Source organism: Gopherus evgoodei, chromosome 8, assembly GCF_007399415.2.
Source record: "Gopherus evgoodei ecotype Sinaloan lineage chromosome 8, rGopEvg1_v1.p, whole genome shotgun sequence".
Taxonomy (NCBI): domain Eukaryota; kingdom Metazoa; phylum Chordata; order Testudines; family Testudinidae; genus Gopherus; species Gopherus evgoodei.
Window position 1 is genome coordinate 51,060,068 of NC_044329.1, and position 18,826 is coordinate 51,078,893.

The 18,826-nt window shown below is 41.8% G+C and overlaps 1 protein-coding gene across 3 annotated transcripts in view; it reads right to left on the minus strand.

The window, feature by feature from the left end:
* RC3H1 (ring finger and CCCH-type domains 1) overlaps nucleotides 1-18,826 on the minus strand; it is a 116,516-nt gene that overhangs the window by 54,106 nt on the left and 43,584 nt on the right. For all 3 annotated transcript variants that reach the window (XM_030571786.1, XM_030571787.1, XM_030571788.1), the window contains exon 2: nucleotides 2,904-3,266. In XM_030571786.1, the coding sequence (XP_030427646.1) occupies nucleotides 2,904-3,134 (231 nt within the window). In that variant the 5' untranslated portion in view covers nucleotides 3,135-3,266. The remainder of the gene's footprint in view (nucleotides 1-2,903; nucleotides 3,267-18,826) is intronic.

Sequence of the window (18,826 nt, forward strand, 5' to 3'; positions counted from 1 at the left end):
CAAGCAAAGAGTGTTAACCGGGAAGTGGAAGCCAGAACAGCGCAGTATGAGACTATGAAGGCTGGCAAAAATACTCCTGAGTGACATATACTTCCTAATCATGTTTTGTTGATCCCAGCTCAGTTTTGTGGAGATGTGCCAAAGAGAATACACCCTTTCAGTATGAAAGAGCTCAAAGTGTTTGTAGCCTCTCTCAAATGCCCTCTTTCTAAATAGTCAATGTGCCCTGCATTTGAGAAAGATTAGGGCAAAGTGGTAGCCTTCTTAATGTTCAAGACAAAAGTTAAGAACAGTTATTATATTACAGCAATAGTTAGAAGCCCCAACCAAGATCACAACCTCATAGTGCTAGGCACTGTAAATATGCATTGAGACAGACAGTCCTTGCCCTGAAGAGCTCAGAATCTTAAAAAAAGAGATGGAGAGAAAGAAAACATCCTCTTTTACAAGAGGCTCAGAGAAATTAAGCCAACTGCCCAAATTCACATAGGAAGTCTGACACAGAGCCAGAAGTTTAACTCCAATTTCCTGAAACCCAATCCAGTGCCTTAATCATAAGACCATCCTTCCTTTCTAAAATACCTCATCCAACTGAAACTATAGTGCAATAATCAATGAGAATGTAGCTAGAATTAGCTCAGTGGTTTGAGCAGTGGTCTGCTAAACCCAGGGTTGTGAGATTAATCCTTGAGGGGGCCACTTAGGGATCTGGGGCAAAATCAGTACTTGATCCTGCTAGTGAAGGCAGGGGGCTGGACTTGATGACCTTTCAGGGTCCCTTCCAGTTCTTCGAGATAAGTGTATCTCCATATATTATAATTTCCTTAACACTCTTAAATCTAGCCAAGATTGCCATGGAATCTTTAATACTTAAGTGGTCAGGACACTGCAATTTTCCATCTCATCAAAAAGGATTTTGTTTTTGGTGAAGCATTTAAAATAAAATAAAGCACAAGCAAAAGTCATTAAAGTTTCCTCTTAAAACACACACACCACACTGTCCGAACAATTCACCTGAAAGCCTCCCAACACACTCGGCAACACCCAGCAACAGCAGTCATGTTAAAAGTCCACCTTGGAAGGTCTATTACCATCAAGTGTTAGTTTTCTAGACCAATGGACAGATGAAAACTTGAAAGTAGCATTCACTATATTTTCCACTCTTGTACCCATGCCCTTGATTTGCACAAACAGCACTCCCTGCAAGAATCACCATCATAAATCTAGATACTTGGCCACAGCTGATACATCCTTCTCAGGAAATGCCCAGGCCTGGAAAATACACAATACTTAAATGAATGTCCCTATTAGGGCTTTCAATTAATCACAGTTAACTCACGTGATTAACTAAAAAAAATTAATCGTGATTAACTGCAGTTTTAATGGCACTGTTAAACAATAGAATATCAATTGAAATGCATTAAATATTTAGATGTTCTTCTACTTTTTCATATATATGGTATTCTGTGTTATTGAAATCAAAGTGTAGATTATTTTTATTACAAATATTTTAATTATAAAATGATAAAAGAAAATAGCACTTTTTCAATTCACCTCATACAAATAATGTAGTGCAATCTCTTTATCCTGATGGAGATTTTTCTGTTACATAACTGCACTCAAAAACAAAACAATGTAAAACTTCGGAGCCTAAAAGTCCACTCAGTCCTACTTCTTGCTCAGCCAATCGCTAAATCAAACAAGTTGTTTACATTTACAGGAGATAATGCTGTAATACTATTTCTTTTGTTCTTTTACAGTGCAATTACTTGTAATCAAAAAATATAAAGTGAGCATTTTACACATTTTGTACTGTTTTGTAATTGAAATCTATTTGAAAACATAGAAAACATCCAAAAATATTTAAATAAATGGTATTCTACTATTATTGCTTATTATTATTGTTTAACAACACAATTAATTACAATTAAGTTTTTAAATTGCTTGACAGCTCTAGTTCCTATATAACTAAAAAAAGATTAAAGGATTTTAATGTGCTTTGCAAACATTAACGAAGCCTAATGACAGCTTTTCTGAAGTAGCAGCATACATGTTACAGAAAGGGAGACAGGGCCAGCAACAGAGTAAGCAACCTGTCCAGCATCCCAGATTTCCTGACTTTGCCAGTGATTCAGATAACCTGATTTTTAGTCTTCTGATGTAATTAACAGATACTAACAGGAAACCCATAAGTGGGTACACCAGCTGGGAAACCAAAAAGAAAAAATGTAGCAAAATCCCATAGACGCTAGTACATGGTACAGGAGACAGTGAAAAGGAGCAACCTGCTCCCTTCACCCTCCTGTAGTTGCACCGCCTCCAACTTCTATGCACCTGCAATACAGCTCATCAGCGCGCGCACACACACACACACACACACACACACAATCACTCTCTCACAACTACAGCTCCTCTCATCTTCCCTTAGTGGGAAACGGCATGTCAGGAGCAACTTTCTGCTGCTTCCTAAACAGAAATGAGTGGATAGGAGAGGTGAAAAGGAAGAATCCCCTGCCCATCCTCAGTATTCTCTCCCTTCAACACCCATCCAGGCCCTTCCTTCCCCCATCCTGGCTCACCACTCAGAAGCCAGACAGTTTTTTGAATGACCCCACCCAATCTCACAATCCTTTATGACCACAAAGTACCATGGGCTTGTGTTGGCCACAGACAGAAATCATGAATGATTTAAGCCCCAGGTAGAAGAAGGTTAAGAACTATTATAATAAGCAATACAGCCTCAGCACACTGTAGGCCCGAAACCTGCAACTGGTAAAGTCACACAAGTATTTTTCTGCTCTATATCCATTATTCGTTCCACAATTTTCATTCACTTGTTCTTGCCTTAAAAAAATGCAAGGAAAAACTAAGTAAGAGCAAAAAAGAAAGATGTGCGTTGTTACCTGAGCCCCCACTAGCTGCAACAAGGCTGAATTCACAGGGAGGAGATCAATATCTGTATTGATAGTGGTCTGGTCGAAGGGGCATGCCTTACGGTGGAGCTTGTTGAGGCACATCTTGCAGACAGTGTGGCCGCAGCCCAAGCTGATGGGCTTCCGGATCGTTTCATCAAAAGTTTGTGTGCAAATTGGGCAAGAGAGAAAATCCGTCCATTGCGGAGCTTGTACAGGCATTGTTTCAGAAGTTAATTCACAAGACAAAATCTAAAGCACAGATTCCACTGGAATCAAAATCTTTGACAAAAATGTTTGTTTTTAAATATCTTCTGTAAGTACAGACAACCAGCACAGAGTGTGAAACATAACCTGGAAGGAAAGAAAAAAAAAAATCAAGTTAGCCCTCTGTACTGCAAGAGGTATTTTAAATCCTTCATGTTATTAATCTAATTCTTGAAGATGGACTGCCCTAGTCGAAGTGGGAGTGCAATTCAGTATTTAGAACAGGGAACTGAGCCTTGACCTCTGTTATACTGACAGCTTGGTCAAGTCACGTAAACCCCTCAGTTTTTACATAGTTGTAAAAATGGGAATAATTATCTACCTTATGAATAAAGCTGGATAAATTGATATTTGCAAAGATAAAGGTCATGAAAAATAAATTGAACAAATCAATACACAGATGCTCCTTAGGTTATGCAAACCCACACTCAGGGGGAAAATTCCTTAAGTGGTTTTTTTTGTTTTTTGTTTTTTTGGTGTTTTTTTTTAAGGGGGAGGGAGGGGGCGGTCAACATAATTGTCAGGTATACGTCCCCAACTTATGCAAGGAACAGAACACTTGCGTTAAGTTCGGGAGCATATGTAAACCAGGTTTTAATCAAATAAATGTCAACATAAGGTTTTCCACTGGTTTATGGATTTAAAAACACACCTGCCGTTAAACTGACACAAAGTTGTTTAGACAAGGCTTGATCTAAATCCCTTTGAAATCAGTGGAAACGTTCTCATTGAGTTCAACTGGCTTGGGATCAGCCACAAAATGAAAATGCAAAAAAGCACAGTAACATGCGCACCTGGAAAACACGACTAGCAACATCAAACTAATTCAACAGTCTAAGAAATGAGAACATAGCCTGCACTAATGATGTGACCCAAATATCAGATAAGAGTCATAACAGTCTATGCATGTTTTCAAAGAGAATTTTCCTCTAAAAGGTGAACTACAGAGCTAAAGCAGAAAACCAAGATAAATCACAGGTTTCCAAGCAGCATTCAATCCAGACATTTTAAAAAATAACGATTCCCCCCTTCCCACCATCAAGTCATCTTGATACTTCCCGATTCACTGAAGACATCCTAGAACAGAGGCCGCCAACCTGTGGCTCCAGAGCCACATGCGGCTCCTAGCATAGGCGCTGACTCCAAGGCTGGAACTACAGATGCTAACTTTCTAATGTGCTGTGGGGTGCTCACTGCCCAACCCCCTGCTCTGCCCCACGTCCTGCCACCCCTTCCCCCAAGGCCCCTGCCCCCGAGCATGTCATGCCCTGCCCTCACTCCACCCCCACCACCAGAGCCTCCTGCACACTGCAAAACAGTTGGGGGGGAGGGATAGCTCAGTGGTTTGAGCATTGGCCTGCTAAACCCAGGGTTGTGAGTTCAATCCTTGAGGGGGCCACTTAGGGATCTGGGGCAAAAATTAGTCCTGCTAGTGAAGGCAGGGGGCTGGACTCGAGGACCTTTCAAGGTCCCTTCCAGTTCTAGGAGATTGGTTTATCTCCAATTATTACCTTTTTATTACCTTTTAGGCAGGAGGGGGGAGGTGCTGATTGGCAGGGCTGCCGTGGGCAGGACATGCTGGTGAGGGGTAGCGGATTGGGGGCTGCTGATATATTACTGTAGCTCTTTGGCAATGTTCACTGGTAAATTCTGGCTCCTTCTCAGATGGCCACCCCGTCCTAGAATGTAGAGTTTAGTAGCAGAAGGGAGTGCAGGGTATGAGAATGCGTGCGGTGTGCAGGAAGGGGCTGAGGACAAGGGATTGGGGCAGAGGAAGGGTGCGGGGTATATGAGGGGGCTCAGGGCAGGGGTGCAGACTGCGGGAGGGGTGCGGCAGGTTTGGGGTGCGGACTGTGGGAGGAGTGCGGCAGGGGGTGTGTGGTGTACGAGGAGGCTCAGGGCAGGGAGTTGGGTGCAGGAAGGGTACAAGGTGCAGGCAGGGGGCTTACAGCAAGGAGTTGGGGGTCAGGGTGCAGGAGGGGTTTGCGCTCTGGCTAGGCGCCGCTTACCTAAAGCGGCACTGGAGTGGCAGCAGTGTGCACCCTGCATACATGCCCCAGCCCCGGCCCCCACCACTCCAGGAAGCGCCATGGTCCCTGTGGCAAGGTGGGGGGGAAGAGGGCTCTGCATGTGCTGCCCTTGCTGCACCTCCAGGTACCTCCCCTAAAGATCCCATTGGCCAGGGTTCCCCATTCCTGGCCAATGGGAGCTGTGGGGAGCAGTGCTGGAGGCAAGGGCAATGCACATGGAGCCTTCTGACCCACCTTCCTGAGGGCCGCTTCTGAGAGCAGCGTGGGGCCCGCAAGGCCACAGGGGGTAATCCCGCGGGCTGGATCCAAAAGTCCACCCCTGGTCCAGAAGATACTTAATCATCACCATTCTATAGCAGTAGTCTCCAATCTTTTTATGCACAAGATCACTTTTTGAATTTAAAATCAACCCAGGATCTACCCTTCCCCTTCCCTGGGGCCCTGCCCCGCTGACTCCATTCCCCCATCCTTCTGTCGCTCACTCTCCCTGACCCTCACTCACTTTTAATGGGCTGGGGCATGGGGTACAGGCTCTGGGCTGGGGCCAAGGGGTTCTGAGTGTGGGAGGGCGCTCCAGGCTGAGTTTGGGGCAGGGGCTGGGGTGCAGGAGAGAGTGAGGGGTTAAAGCTCTGGGATGGAGTTTGGGTGCAGGACAGGGCTCCGGGCTGGAGCATGAGAGGGGATGTGAGGTGCAAGCTCCAGCTGGGAGGTGCTTACCACAGGCAGCTCCCAGCTGGCGGTGCAGCAGGGCTCAGGCAGGCTGCCTGCCTGCCATGGCCCCACAATGCTCCCGGAAGCAGTTAGCATGTGTCTGTGGCGGGGGCGAGGAAAGGCAGCAAGTCTCCATGTGCTGCCCATGCCCATAAGCACCGCTTCCGCAGCTCCCATTGGACAGGAACCGTTCAATGAGAGATGTGGGGACAGTGCTGGGAGGTGGGGGCAGCATGCAGAGCCACCTTCCCTCCCCTGAAGAGCCACAAAGACGTGCCAGCAGCCAGCCGCTTCCAGGAGCAGCGTGGGGCCACAGCAGGCAGCCTGCTTGAGCCCTGCTGGACTTTTAGTGGCCCAGAAAAGGCGATCGACTAGCAGAGGCTCCCAATGGATTGGTTGGTGACAATTGTTCTCCAGACTGATGGAGACAGTGTGCTGGAAATCCCCACTGTGTCTCCCTGGCCTTGGGAACTAAATCAACAAACCCTGAGAGGTACTGAAAAGAGGATTCTTCAGGAAGCGAACTCTGGACCACAATGAGTGACAGTGACTAGTTCCTTCTGATCTGACAGATTCCACTGAAATATCTCAAGGGACTATAACCTGGGAAATCTTTCTTAATAGGTTCTGTTACATCAGATCATGATCTGAATGCCAAAAGTGGAAATGAATGCTGATAAGTGTAAGGAAGTACAAGATAAAACATCCCCTTGCTGTGGAAAAAAAAACTAAACGGAAGAAAATAAACAAAACTGCATTGTGTATGCTATGAGAAACATGATAACAGACTAAATATGAATAAGAACAAATGATTAGAGTAATCTTTATCACAGAAAAAGCACTGTAAACGAGATACTACAAATGTCTTCAGTCTGAAATTTATCTTCTACCAAAAGTTACCAAAAGCCCGGGTGGCTGCATGGATTTAGTTCCATTCTAAACAGGATTTTCAACAAGAACTTTTTACTTCTATTATACACAACTCTAGTATTTTTGTAAGAGTATTTTCCCCCTTTCTCTCCCGCTTTATAATTACTCCTTGGAACCTTGAAAATCATTTCCTCACTGCATTGGTTTTCCCTTCAATCAGGAAGGAGCATACTTGTTTGCTATAATATATTCAAACAAAGTTACTATGCATGCTGAATAGTAGCCATTTGTCAAAAGTTAGTCAGTACGGCATTTTTACTTAAAAAGTACACAGTTTTAAATGGAAGATAACTAATTAGAACTTTTTTTAGTCAGAGGTACTCTGAAAACATTCACAGCTAATCAAAATATTTTGTCTAAAAAACCTAGATAAGTTTGTGTCCCAGAGTTTAGTATAACTGTTGTTCACAACTATCCTACCTGATCAAAACAAGTTACCAGTTAAACCATGGCCAAGACTACCAGTATCACATAAGAAGAAGACTGGTTCAGTCAATAGTATCATACCATCGCAAGCACTCAGACCAAATTAAAAAAAGGTACATCCCAGAAGTGTTTCACTCTGCCACACTTGAAGCCTTAAAGTGTGGCCACTATCTAATCAGCCAAGGAGGGGTGGACAGGAATCAATACAACTCAGTCTGTTAATGAGGCTCTTATTGAACACCACAAGGCACTAGCTGGAGGCTTTCCCTATGCCAGCCTCCAAAACCTTACCAACCTATGGAGCGAGAATTTGGAAACTTGTTTTTAAAGTAACCTCCATACCCCAGAATAAAACACATTTCTATTTCATCCGTCAGTCCTTGATAAACAAGCCTGCTAGTAACACAGACATGCAAAGCAAATTGTTCTGTTTCTTACAGGACTATGATGTCATTAAACAAACCTATGAAAAAAAATTGATTCATGTAAACCATACGAACCAACTATAAACATCACAGGGAATTTGCTTCCTATCGTTGGTATGTCTATCTCAGACACCTGAAGTAGAGTCATTCTTAGTTAACCAAAGCAGCTTTTGCAGGGTATCGTTATGCTTTCTTAAGATTCCAACAGAAGCAGGAAGCAAGACAAAAAGTGAAATCTAATATATGCACTATTTCCCATAAAGTAGTATGAAGAAGTCTGAACGTGTAAGTGCCAGCTGTTTGAAGTTCCTTTCCATCAAAAAAAGTGAAATTTAAAAAGCCAGAAGAATTAATTTCCCAAAAGAATTTATATAATTCAAGAACAGTACGGGCAAGTTATTATATAGCTTTTTTTTTTTTTTTTTTTAAATCAAATCAAATCTATGGCCTTAAACTAAACATGAGAAATTTCAGGCTCAAAAGAGTTGTTCCTTAGACAGTGAGAAAGTTTTTTAAGACGACTTATAACGGAATGGGTAATACTACTTTAACAATGGCTTCTCTACCAAGGGATTTAACTATGAGTACATTCCATAATGTAACCCAAACAGTATCAAAATTCACATTTGAAACAATAGGACATTTTGCATTCATATTCCTATCCTGTATTCTACTTTTTTCATATTTACAGACTCCTGTACATTTTTTTTTTTTAAAAGATCCTGGCTATCCCAAGACAACTGGAGTAACAGGTAACATTTATCAGTTGTCCTGACAAGGTTCTTATATAAGACTTTCATTTTTCCACACTAAGAATATAGCCATGGAATCATCCATCTCCATGGCCAGACTGCAGAGTTTTGAAAGAAAATACACATATGCTAGCACAGGAAAACAACATTTGGGTGGCTCCTAATCAGCCTAAGCAAAAAGACACTGAATTGGTAGATAGAACTATCCTAGGGGGCAGACTTGACATATGCCAATAGGCAAAAGAGGAAATATAAAATACAGATCAAGTTGTCTAACTACAGCCATGGAAGCAAAGCTGCAATCCCCCCAACTTCCACTTGTCTAGAACAACAGGACAGTAAAATATATACTTGTTTTTCATCATCATGGTAAAGGGTGGGCAAGCAGACTTTAGTATGGAAACTTACCAGCAGAGGCAAAGTTTTGGAAGGCTGGTACAATACCACTTAAAAAATTCAGCTGAAATTCCCCTCTTATTTGAGGGTATTTCAGATTAAGACCGGTGACAAATGTTGCTATGCAGAGTCAAGTAGCAGATAAGTAGCCAAAAGGCTCAGTCAGAGCTGGTCCCCTGGTCAAGAAAGGTGATAGCAACGAGGCTGGTGGTATATGCACTGGTAAAGTATCTAAATTAATTAGCACCAAGGCCTTGAGCTGAGGAGGGGTACCAACCAAATGATATGCAAAGACTAGAAAGGAAGCACCAAAGGCAACAACATGCATCAGTGGTAATAAAGGAAAACAATGCCTTTTTCTCTCTCTCCTTAGAATCCTTCTAAGGATCTGAATATTCTCTTTCTTTCCTCTTACCCCAAGTAGCAGGGTGGATAAAACTCTTTAAAACTGATTTTTAAAAAATCAACTTAGATTTTTTTCTGTTTAAAATATGATTTTTTAAAAATAACCTATTTGAAATTATGGCAACCTATAAGAAAAGCCCTAAAATTATAATCTATTAAAATCATTTACATTAATTTAAAAAAAGAGCAGTACATGTATGCTGGCAAGTTTTAAAGAAAGTGAAACCACTGAACTGGTTGAAGTCACTGGCAAAGCACCTAGAACCAGAGTCTGAAGTGCTAAATCAGCTTCTGACAGCAGTAGCCTCTTCTGCAGGTGGAGAAAAGCTACTTTCATTTCTGTTTATTCAGCTATTTCAGTTCAGTGACTAGTTCACTCAAAGGTAAGAAATCAACTGGGAGGTGAAAAAAGCAGAAAAGCTTGTCCTCTTCCACGCTATGAATAAAAACCAAGGTAAGGATGAGATCTAATTCTATAATCTCGAAGGACATCGTAATCTAGAAACAAGCAGTTCCATTTACTAACTACACTGAATACTTTGTTTCATAATTTTTATCTGGAAAAGCATTTTGATAAAACTTTTTTCTTATCTATCCAGCACATGTAAAAAATTGTTTAACTAAAACTATTTTAAAAATATTTGTGCATTTAGTTGAATTTGAATTTCTAAAGAGCATGACAAATCATAAATAAAAATTGTATCTAGTAAAGAGATACATGTACATCCTTCACCAATTTCCAAAATATTGTAAAAAAAAATTAAGAATCCAAATAAATAAGTTAAGCTATATAATTGCTTAAATGTGTACATATATAGCATACCTTCCCGGATAGCAAAAAGTACCAAGTTTAGCGTAAAGGCTATGTTTAGTTGTAAATCAACACGTTTTAATGGTTAACAATCAATGAGAATCAGCTTCTCGGAAAATAACTAAAGTACAAATGCAAAATACGATTAAAATTGATGCTTTAAATCAAGTTTTTCTGCTTGCCGATTTAAACCATTATGAAAAGTTGGTGATTTAAATTGCTTTGATTTAAAAAACAACAAAAAAAAATCAATCTACCCTGCTTAATTGGCTCAACAGCAACTCTGGAGTCTTGCATCTCACTTGTGGCACAGAGCAGTGTCAACTCTAATGACATGGAACAACCTTTTGTGCCTATGGTGCAATATGGGAGAGTTTTGGGGGGATGGAGCTTGCAACATTGGATGGTGACAGATGGGAAGTTTGACCCCGGCCAACTGTTGTCTTGGAGAGAGACTTACTGGGCCCAATAACATCAATGGCAGCATCAAGACTGAAGCAACAGGGCATGTCTCAGCTCGCTTTTCAGAAGACCTCAGCATGGAGACTGGCCTTCTTATTCCCAAAGGAGTGATGGAAACAGCAGGCTGAAGAAAGCCAAGGGCATGTCTATTCTTCCTTGTCAGGGAGTGAAGGCACAGCAGATCATGCACTAGGATATGATGATGATTTCTCTCAGGCACACAAGACAGCTCATCTTGGAACATATAGCTCAGCAAGATGCCGATCTTTTTAACCCCATGTGGAGTTCGGGACTTACCACAGCCTCACAGTTAAGCTAAGGTGAAAGGCCTCTTTACAATACAGTATAATTAAACAACACTGTAACTAGCTCGTAAATATCAGATAGTTCTGTAAGTTCTCTGTGGCAAAGGAATTAAGGTGGTTGGGGATACACTCCCTTCTAAAGAACCAACTATGTCAGCACAGCACTTTCACCCACCAAGGATATTGCTTTTCTACACAATTGTACGGCTCAGTGACAGAGGCAACAAATCTTGTACCTGGAATGCACAGAAGCCCTTGACAGATATTCATATACAGTAACTCCTTAAAGTCATCCTGGTTAACGTTGTTACGTGGCTGATCAATTAGGGAACATGCTTGTTTAAAATTGCACAATGCTCCCTTATAACATCGTTTCGCAGCCGCCTGCTTTGTCCACTGCTTGCAGAAAGAGCAGCCCATTTGAGCTGGCTGGTGGGGGCTTGGAATCAGGGTGGACCAGCAGTCCCGCTATCAACTCCCCACATCCCTAAGTTCCCTGTGCAGCAGCTGCCCAGCAGGCTATTAATTGCCAGGCAGCTCAGCTGTGTGTCCCCCCTCACCCCACTGCCATGTGCTGCTCCTGCCCCCTGCTTTGGAGCTGCTCCTGGGAGCCTCCTGCTTGCTGTGCAGGGGGAAGAAGAGGGGGAGCTAATGTCAGGTGTCCCCCTCCCCCCACTCCTGTACTGTACCTTATTTCCACAGAGCGGGCGGGGGGACGGAGCTCAGAACCGAGGGAGCTTGCTGGTAGCAGCTGCTATCTCAGCTTGCTGATCTACCTAAAAAGGCAGCAAAGAATCCTGTGGCACCTTATAGACTAACAGACGTTTTGGAGCATGAGCTTTCGTGGGTGAATACCCACTTCCTCAGATGCATGCTCCAAAACGTCTGTTAGTCTATAAGGTGCCACAGGATACTTTGCTGCTTTTACAGATCCAGACTAACACGGCTACCCTCTGATACTAAAAAGGCAGTGTACTTAAGCATGGGGTCACCGTACTTAACCCTTGAGGGCTCAGCCAAGTGCTAGTTCATGAGGTGCATTTAGTAGTAAAGCATTTCCTGGGAAATATCCCACCCTCTGATTTCACCACCTCAACCAAGCTTCACAATTGGTGTGTACAGTATTAGTGTACAGTATTAGAAGCATTGGTGTGTACAGTATTAGAAGCATCACAGAATATCAGAGTTGGAAGGGACCTCAGGAGATCATCTAGTCCAACCCCCTGCTCAAAGCAGGACCAACCACCAGACAGATTTTTGCCCCAGATCCCTAAATGGCCCCCTCAAGGATTGAACTCATAACCCAGGGTTCAGCAGGCCAGTGCTCAAACCACTGAGCCCTACTGCCCTAAAACTGTTTGTTTGAAAACTTTATACTGTGTATGTAGGTATGTACGTACGTATGCACGTCTTTTGTCTGGTGAAAAAAATTCCCTGGAACTGAACCCCCTCATTTACATTAATTCTTATGGGAAATTGGATTTGCTTAACATCGTTTCGCTTAAAGTCGCATTTTTTAGGAACATAACTACAACCTTAAGCGAGGAATTACTGTACAAATTTCCTGCTAAAAATCAGTATAGTCTCTTCTTCTCAGTCTTCCCACTATATGGATTTTATGTATTCTCTTCACCCACCACCCACATCCTCAACATCTTATTTCTGGCAGTTTCTCTTCAGGCTCTATTTTGGTCTCTCCCTTCCTAACCAAAAGTAATCAGAATAGCGATAGCAGGAGATAAGGACTTTAAGCATTGCATATCAGAAACTACAAAATGGATTTCAGACTGAAATTCATGTTTCACCAAATACAAGAGTTGGAGAGCGCTAGCATGGGCTGCATGGAGTTATTCTTATCATGCGGTTTCCAAGACTCCTCACTTTACTCCCCCCAAAAGGCCACACATCAGTGACCTTCTTAGTAGCTGAGAAGAGCTAGAGGTAGTTCACTTGGCAATCTGCTAGTGGCTGGTCTTTCATTTGGGGCAAGGCGATTCCTAGCAAGTTACATTAGTGAGTTTTAGTGTCCTCTTCCCTGCCAGTCCCCAAACTTGCTCATGAACTCAGATGCAATGTCACTTGATTGATGAGCATGGTTCCCCCCGTGTGTGTCTGTCCCTCCTTCGTGGACTCATTTCACGCCATCTTTCTTTTTTGCATCTCTGGCTCCTGACTAGAATCATACTTGTGCTAATGTTCTTGCCCAAAGCCCTTGCTGTAGAGCACCAGAAAAAGCAGAATCAACTCAGAATAGAAGGAAATTCTGATCAGTTTCATGCTTCTACACCAGAGTTTGAAAAGTAAAATTGCACTGAAGAGTAGAACAGGTACAATCCTCATAAGAGGAGGAAGTGGGTGCATGTAAGGACAGGAGATTCCTTTGACCCCCACAACTACATTTAATTAGGGATACTGGATTCAAACAAAAGAAAGACAGCAGTCCAGAATGAAGAGATCATAGAATATTTCAGTACTTCCATTCAGTACCTCCACTCAAACCGTATTATTCTATACTCTGATCACTAACTCAGAACTTTAATGAAAGTTAAATGAAGTTTACAGCAAGCTTCCTGGGCTCCTTGTCTGTGCCTCCAAATCTTACTACTCACTTTTTCATGAGCTACAGCTACAAAGAGCTTCATCTTTATATACCGTGTCCAACATCTTGATAATCTTTTCCTTTCCAAGCTTAATAATCTTCCTCAGTCTTAATAATAATCAACTTGATCTTTTAATAGAGAATTTCCAGGGTCTCTACAATAATTTTTGTTGCTCTCTCCTGAATCTTTTTTATTTTTGCTAAGTCTCTTAAAATGAAGCAAATAAAACCTAATGAAGTATTCAGGGTGTGAGACCACCTGTCCAGTGTACATAATGCAGCTATAAACAATGTAATATTTGTGTTTAACCCTTAGTACAAGCTAATATCTCAATTATTCGGTGCTGGCCACTGAGCAGACGTGCTTAGGGAACATCCAAGATGACTTCTGGATCTTCCCGCTCCGCCAAGAGGTTACGACAGATTCATATGCAAACTAGATATGAATTGTTTCAAATTATTCCTTCTGGTATACAGTGACTATCAAAAGTTCTATCATGAAGTTCACCAGCTTTACTGTTGTCCAATTATCACTTTTAACGAGAGTTTATATAGTTCTTCCTAGTCTTTACTAACAAAAATAATCATGTCACCAACAAATGTTGCCATCTATTTATTCATCATAGCTCAGGGCCTGCCTTAAACACAAGCAGATGCTAGAGGCCATGGTTTGACAATTCATGGCTTGATTCCCCACTCCAACAACAGGAATGAGGCGAGACTGGAGACCTACAACTAGAACTCACGGAATTATTTTCTTTTTAAATAGTTGTGTGGAGTTTGATGGGGGGAGATAGATCCTGCCTCAGCCTGGTGAGAAGTGGAGGCCCAGGGGGAAGAGGCTGGAGAGAAGGCCCACCCCACACTCACCCGACAGCTGTAGTTCTTGTCTGATGAGACTCAGCCTGGTTCCTCGCCCTGGGCACTGCAACCTGGTGCACAAATTGCAGCAACACTCAAGTCTAGCCCTGCTGCCCCCCTATCATGAAGTGGCCAGCCAAACCCAAAGGGCACTGAGACCCTGTGCCAAGTCACAATGCCACTCCCTCAAATTTAACCAGTCACTCCCCTCATGATGGAGTGGTGGCTGAGCCAAACCGGAGCAGTGTTTCATTTTATTGTGTGTATATATATATTTTTAAAGTTTATTTCACATTTGCAAAATACAGGGGTTCTATCTATAAGGCTCAATCCCCAAGCTCAGCTAGGATCCTGCAAATCAGCCTGAGAAAAATACTCTTATTCACTACCAGTCACTGTCAGTTCAAACTCCAACTCTGTACCCCACAAAAATCTTAATTACCCTTTCATCTGTTTACATGGACATAGCTCCTGGCTACTCTAATTTAATATTTTGCAGGAAGTTAATAACATGGCATTAACTTTGAAAATTGCTATTCCTCAACAGTAGCATAGGTTGAGAGAAGATATGGTTGTCAAACTATATTTTCTATCCACTAGAAGAATAATTTTCCAGGTATGTTTCCTGTTGTCTTTATTCATCCCATGTTGTGGGAACTTCTGATAAATCTACCCGATGGAAGATCCATGGATTTTGCTGCACTTTCCCCTCAGTTGGTGGAGCACATCCTTTGGATTATTCAATTATTATATTCCTACTACACTCAGGATTATTAAAAATAAATACAAATTGGTGGCTCAGGCCAAATGAATTGCTTGTCTCAGGCCAGCTCCCAATCGGCAAGAGTTATCAGAGAGAGAGGGAGAGGAAGAGACCAGACCCCACATTTGAAAACCTGGCAAGCACACACAGAAGGGTTTAAGGAGCTTACAGTATAAACCATCTTGTCTGGACCCTCTAGGACAGGGCTGCAAACTAGTAGGAGAACAATATAGGGGAGTTCGCACTGCCACTGTCATGTAGGACCCAAGGTGAGAGGACTTCATTCTACAAGCCTGTCAATGACTCACTTTTCACCAGCACTTAACAGATAATTTATTTTAACGTAAACAGAACTGTTCTGAGTTTGACCTATCAAAAATTATTATGAATGCACTGCAATATTTTCTTTCACTTCCCCCATGATCATTTTTTTTTTAAAAAGTCTTATAAAAACCTTACATTTCTTTTAAAAAGTAAAGAGAAATTATAAATATTTTACCTGACTCCTTTACCAGCCAGAAGAAAATGGTTATTTAGATACAGTTCAAAACTGCAGCTTTTTCTTTTTTAAGAACACACAAAGCAGTCAAAAGCAGCATTCATGAAAAGGGAAAAATTATGTTACACAATGTTTCCACACCCAGCTCTGCAGAATAGCATCTGAAAATGAAAGCTTACTTCTGATCACAAACAATTTTTGTATGTGGGGGGAGGTGGGACAAGAGTATGAAGAGGAGATGCGAAGAGAAGAGCTTCTTACCTTCACCTGTGGAACTTCATAACCATCACAAATATGCTTGGGATATTACTGCATGATTACTGTATTTTAAGAACAATGAAGGGGGGGAGAGAGAGTTCGCTGGACTAGTCATACACCAGTGTTAGTCAAATGACTGCACGTTCCGAGTACTTCACTTCCTCATTCCACACACACACACACACCCCCAAAAGGCAGCAGAGTACTGTGACAAAAGCAAGACCTGAAAAAGCAGCAAACCCCAGGTGGTTTATACCTAAAAAATCCTCCCCCCCACCCTTAAAGCGATACTGTACAGTAAATCACATGAAATACAATTTGCAGAGTAGATAAACTCATTCAATGCAGAGTTGTTTGTGCACACTTGCGTTTCATTTTTAAGCTAAAAAAGAAAACCATAAAACCATGTACAACACAAGAATGCTAATTCCAACTCACACAATCCAATCAAAGGTTCTTTACCTTCAATTACATATCAAGGCTGCAATATACAAGGAAGGGCTTCGTCCCCTCTATAGACCAACTCCCATTAGCAGGAATAGGAAAGTCAGAAATCCCCTTCCTGACACATACCTCCTTATTATGTAAAAAAGTCACTTGTTTGGTAGCCAATAAAATATTTTAGCAAAAACAAGGACCTGTTAAGGACAAGACATTAGCCTTCACTTGAAATGTCCTAGTTTCTAAGAACATAAAAAAATCCCTTACACCACCATAGCACCTCCTATCAGAGATCTCAGAGCACCTTACAGACATTAATGAATTAAGGGCTTGGCTACACTCAAAACTCCAAAGTGCTGCAGCAGGAGCGCTCCCGTGGCAGCGCTCTGAAGTGCGAGTGTGGTCGCAGAGCCAGCGCTGGGAGAGAGCTCTCCCAGCGCTGCACGTACTCCACCTCCTCATGGGGATTAGCTCCCAGCACCGGGGCACTGTTTACACTGGCGCTTTACAGCGCTGTAACTTGCTGAGCTCAGGGGTGTGTTTTTTTCACACCCTGAGTGAGAAAGTTGCAGCGCTGTAAAGCGCCAGTGTAGCCAAGGCCTAAGCTTCACAACATCCTGAGAAGCACGAATCAATTTATTTTTACAACTGGGAAAGCCTGAGGCTTAGAAGGGTTAAATGACCTCAACTGAGAGACCGTGGGTAAGAGCTGGGACTAGGACTCCATTCCCCCTCCCAACCTGCAAGACCTGTGCTTCAGCCACAAGACTATTCCTTGCCACCACGGTTAAAACTGAAGAACATTTACTTCCTTCATACATCTGTTGTGGTGTATATATGAAAGTTGCGTACATTTTAATATAGAATAGCTACAGTTCTGTTTATAGGATATAAAACAAGAACTATACATTTTTAAAAGCCAACAGTCAATGAATTCTCAATGAAGTATACAAGAGTTAATTTAGCAGGTCATAACAGCTTCACATTTTACGGTAGAGACTCTGTATCTCTACAATTTATTTAAAAGAAAGGGGCAACCCTTGAGGGGGGAAAAAAAAACAGAGTAGACTCTCAGGTCTTGAGCCTGAAAAATATTCTACATGTCACCAGCTTAAGTTCACATGATTCAGGAGAGATTAGGGAAAAGAGGCGGCTGTTCAGAACTACATCCCTTCATTGCAACTAGAGGGTCTTCACGTATCTCTAAAACAGCAGATCTTGTTGTGCACACATTTTCCTACCAAGCAACGGCAATTTAGGTATATGGGCCTCTAACTAGCAGTTACGCACTAGGGCTGAAGTTGGAGAAGAGGGTGGGGAGGAGCCAAGTAGCTGAAGAGAAAAAAAAGTCACTTTTTCAGAGAAAAGATATTAGATTCATGGGTCAATAGTCAAAAAAAACCTCCATCCATTAACCTGCCAAAGCAGAAGTAACAGTAAATAAAACATCTGGCCTCCCCAAAAGTAGATGTTGGAGTTTGAAGAGCTGTTGTCTAAAAATACATATAATCAAATTTGAATTCCAATGGGGGAAAATGCAGGTCTGAAAACTAGATGCTGACACCTCAACAATTTAAAACTAATTTTATATACACACACCTATTCAACTAGATACTTATATGGTTTTCATCATCAGAACATCCTGGTGGCTTCCAGGTACTTAAAAAAAAAAAGGGGGGGGGGGGAGAAGGGGACACGTCTCTCCTCCATCCCAGTAGGGTAGGAGGAATTTGCTCCATTAAAGTGGTTTGTATGTATGTGCAGACTTATAGCATTGGTAAGGTCTGCCTTGGACCGTATGCAGCTTATCCACGATAAGGAATATTTTTACAGTTCAGCCAGCGTAATTTGCTATTTGATCACCCTGGAAATGAAGGCAATTATGGAAAGACAGACAAGCTCGTCTCGTTTGTATGTCTTCAACTTCTGACTTCCTTCAGCAGGTTCACAATTTAAAAAGTTAGTTAAAAAAGCAGCTGTAAAATAGGGATAATGAGATTCTTACCCTTTCAAAACTGCTTTAGACCAAAAGCATTTTGTGTAAACTACTACTAATAGATGTTGTAATTATTCCCAGAGACCAAACTTCTACAGCCTGCACCTTACTCTCTAGAAATAATACTATTTAATATTAAAGGAGAATGAAAACAACAAAAAGATAGCTATTAAGAGCCCCTTTTCCTGCAGAACTTAAAAAACTACCATGACTAATTTGGTACTATAATCTAATCATTCACTTCTGACAAACACTGGCACAGCAGCCAATAAAGATTTGAATTTAAGAAATCCTAAAAAATATATATATATCTTGTTTCTACAGTAATTTCTTCTTCATATTTCAGACTGCAACAAATGCAAAAAAGTCTTATCTACAAAAGACAATTTAAGGTCAGTAACTTTTTGAATTCCAATTTATTTTTAAACTTTATATTTTTCAGTGAGTTCCCGCATCGGCCTCATCCTCCTGTGAAGTCATAATCCTGTTTGTGACATCACAGAGATACCACAGATATCACAACACTATCAGAATATCATTACAAGACCACAACAGGATAGAGAATGAGACAGTAGCT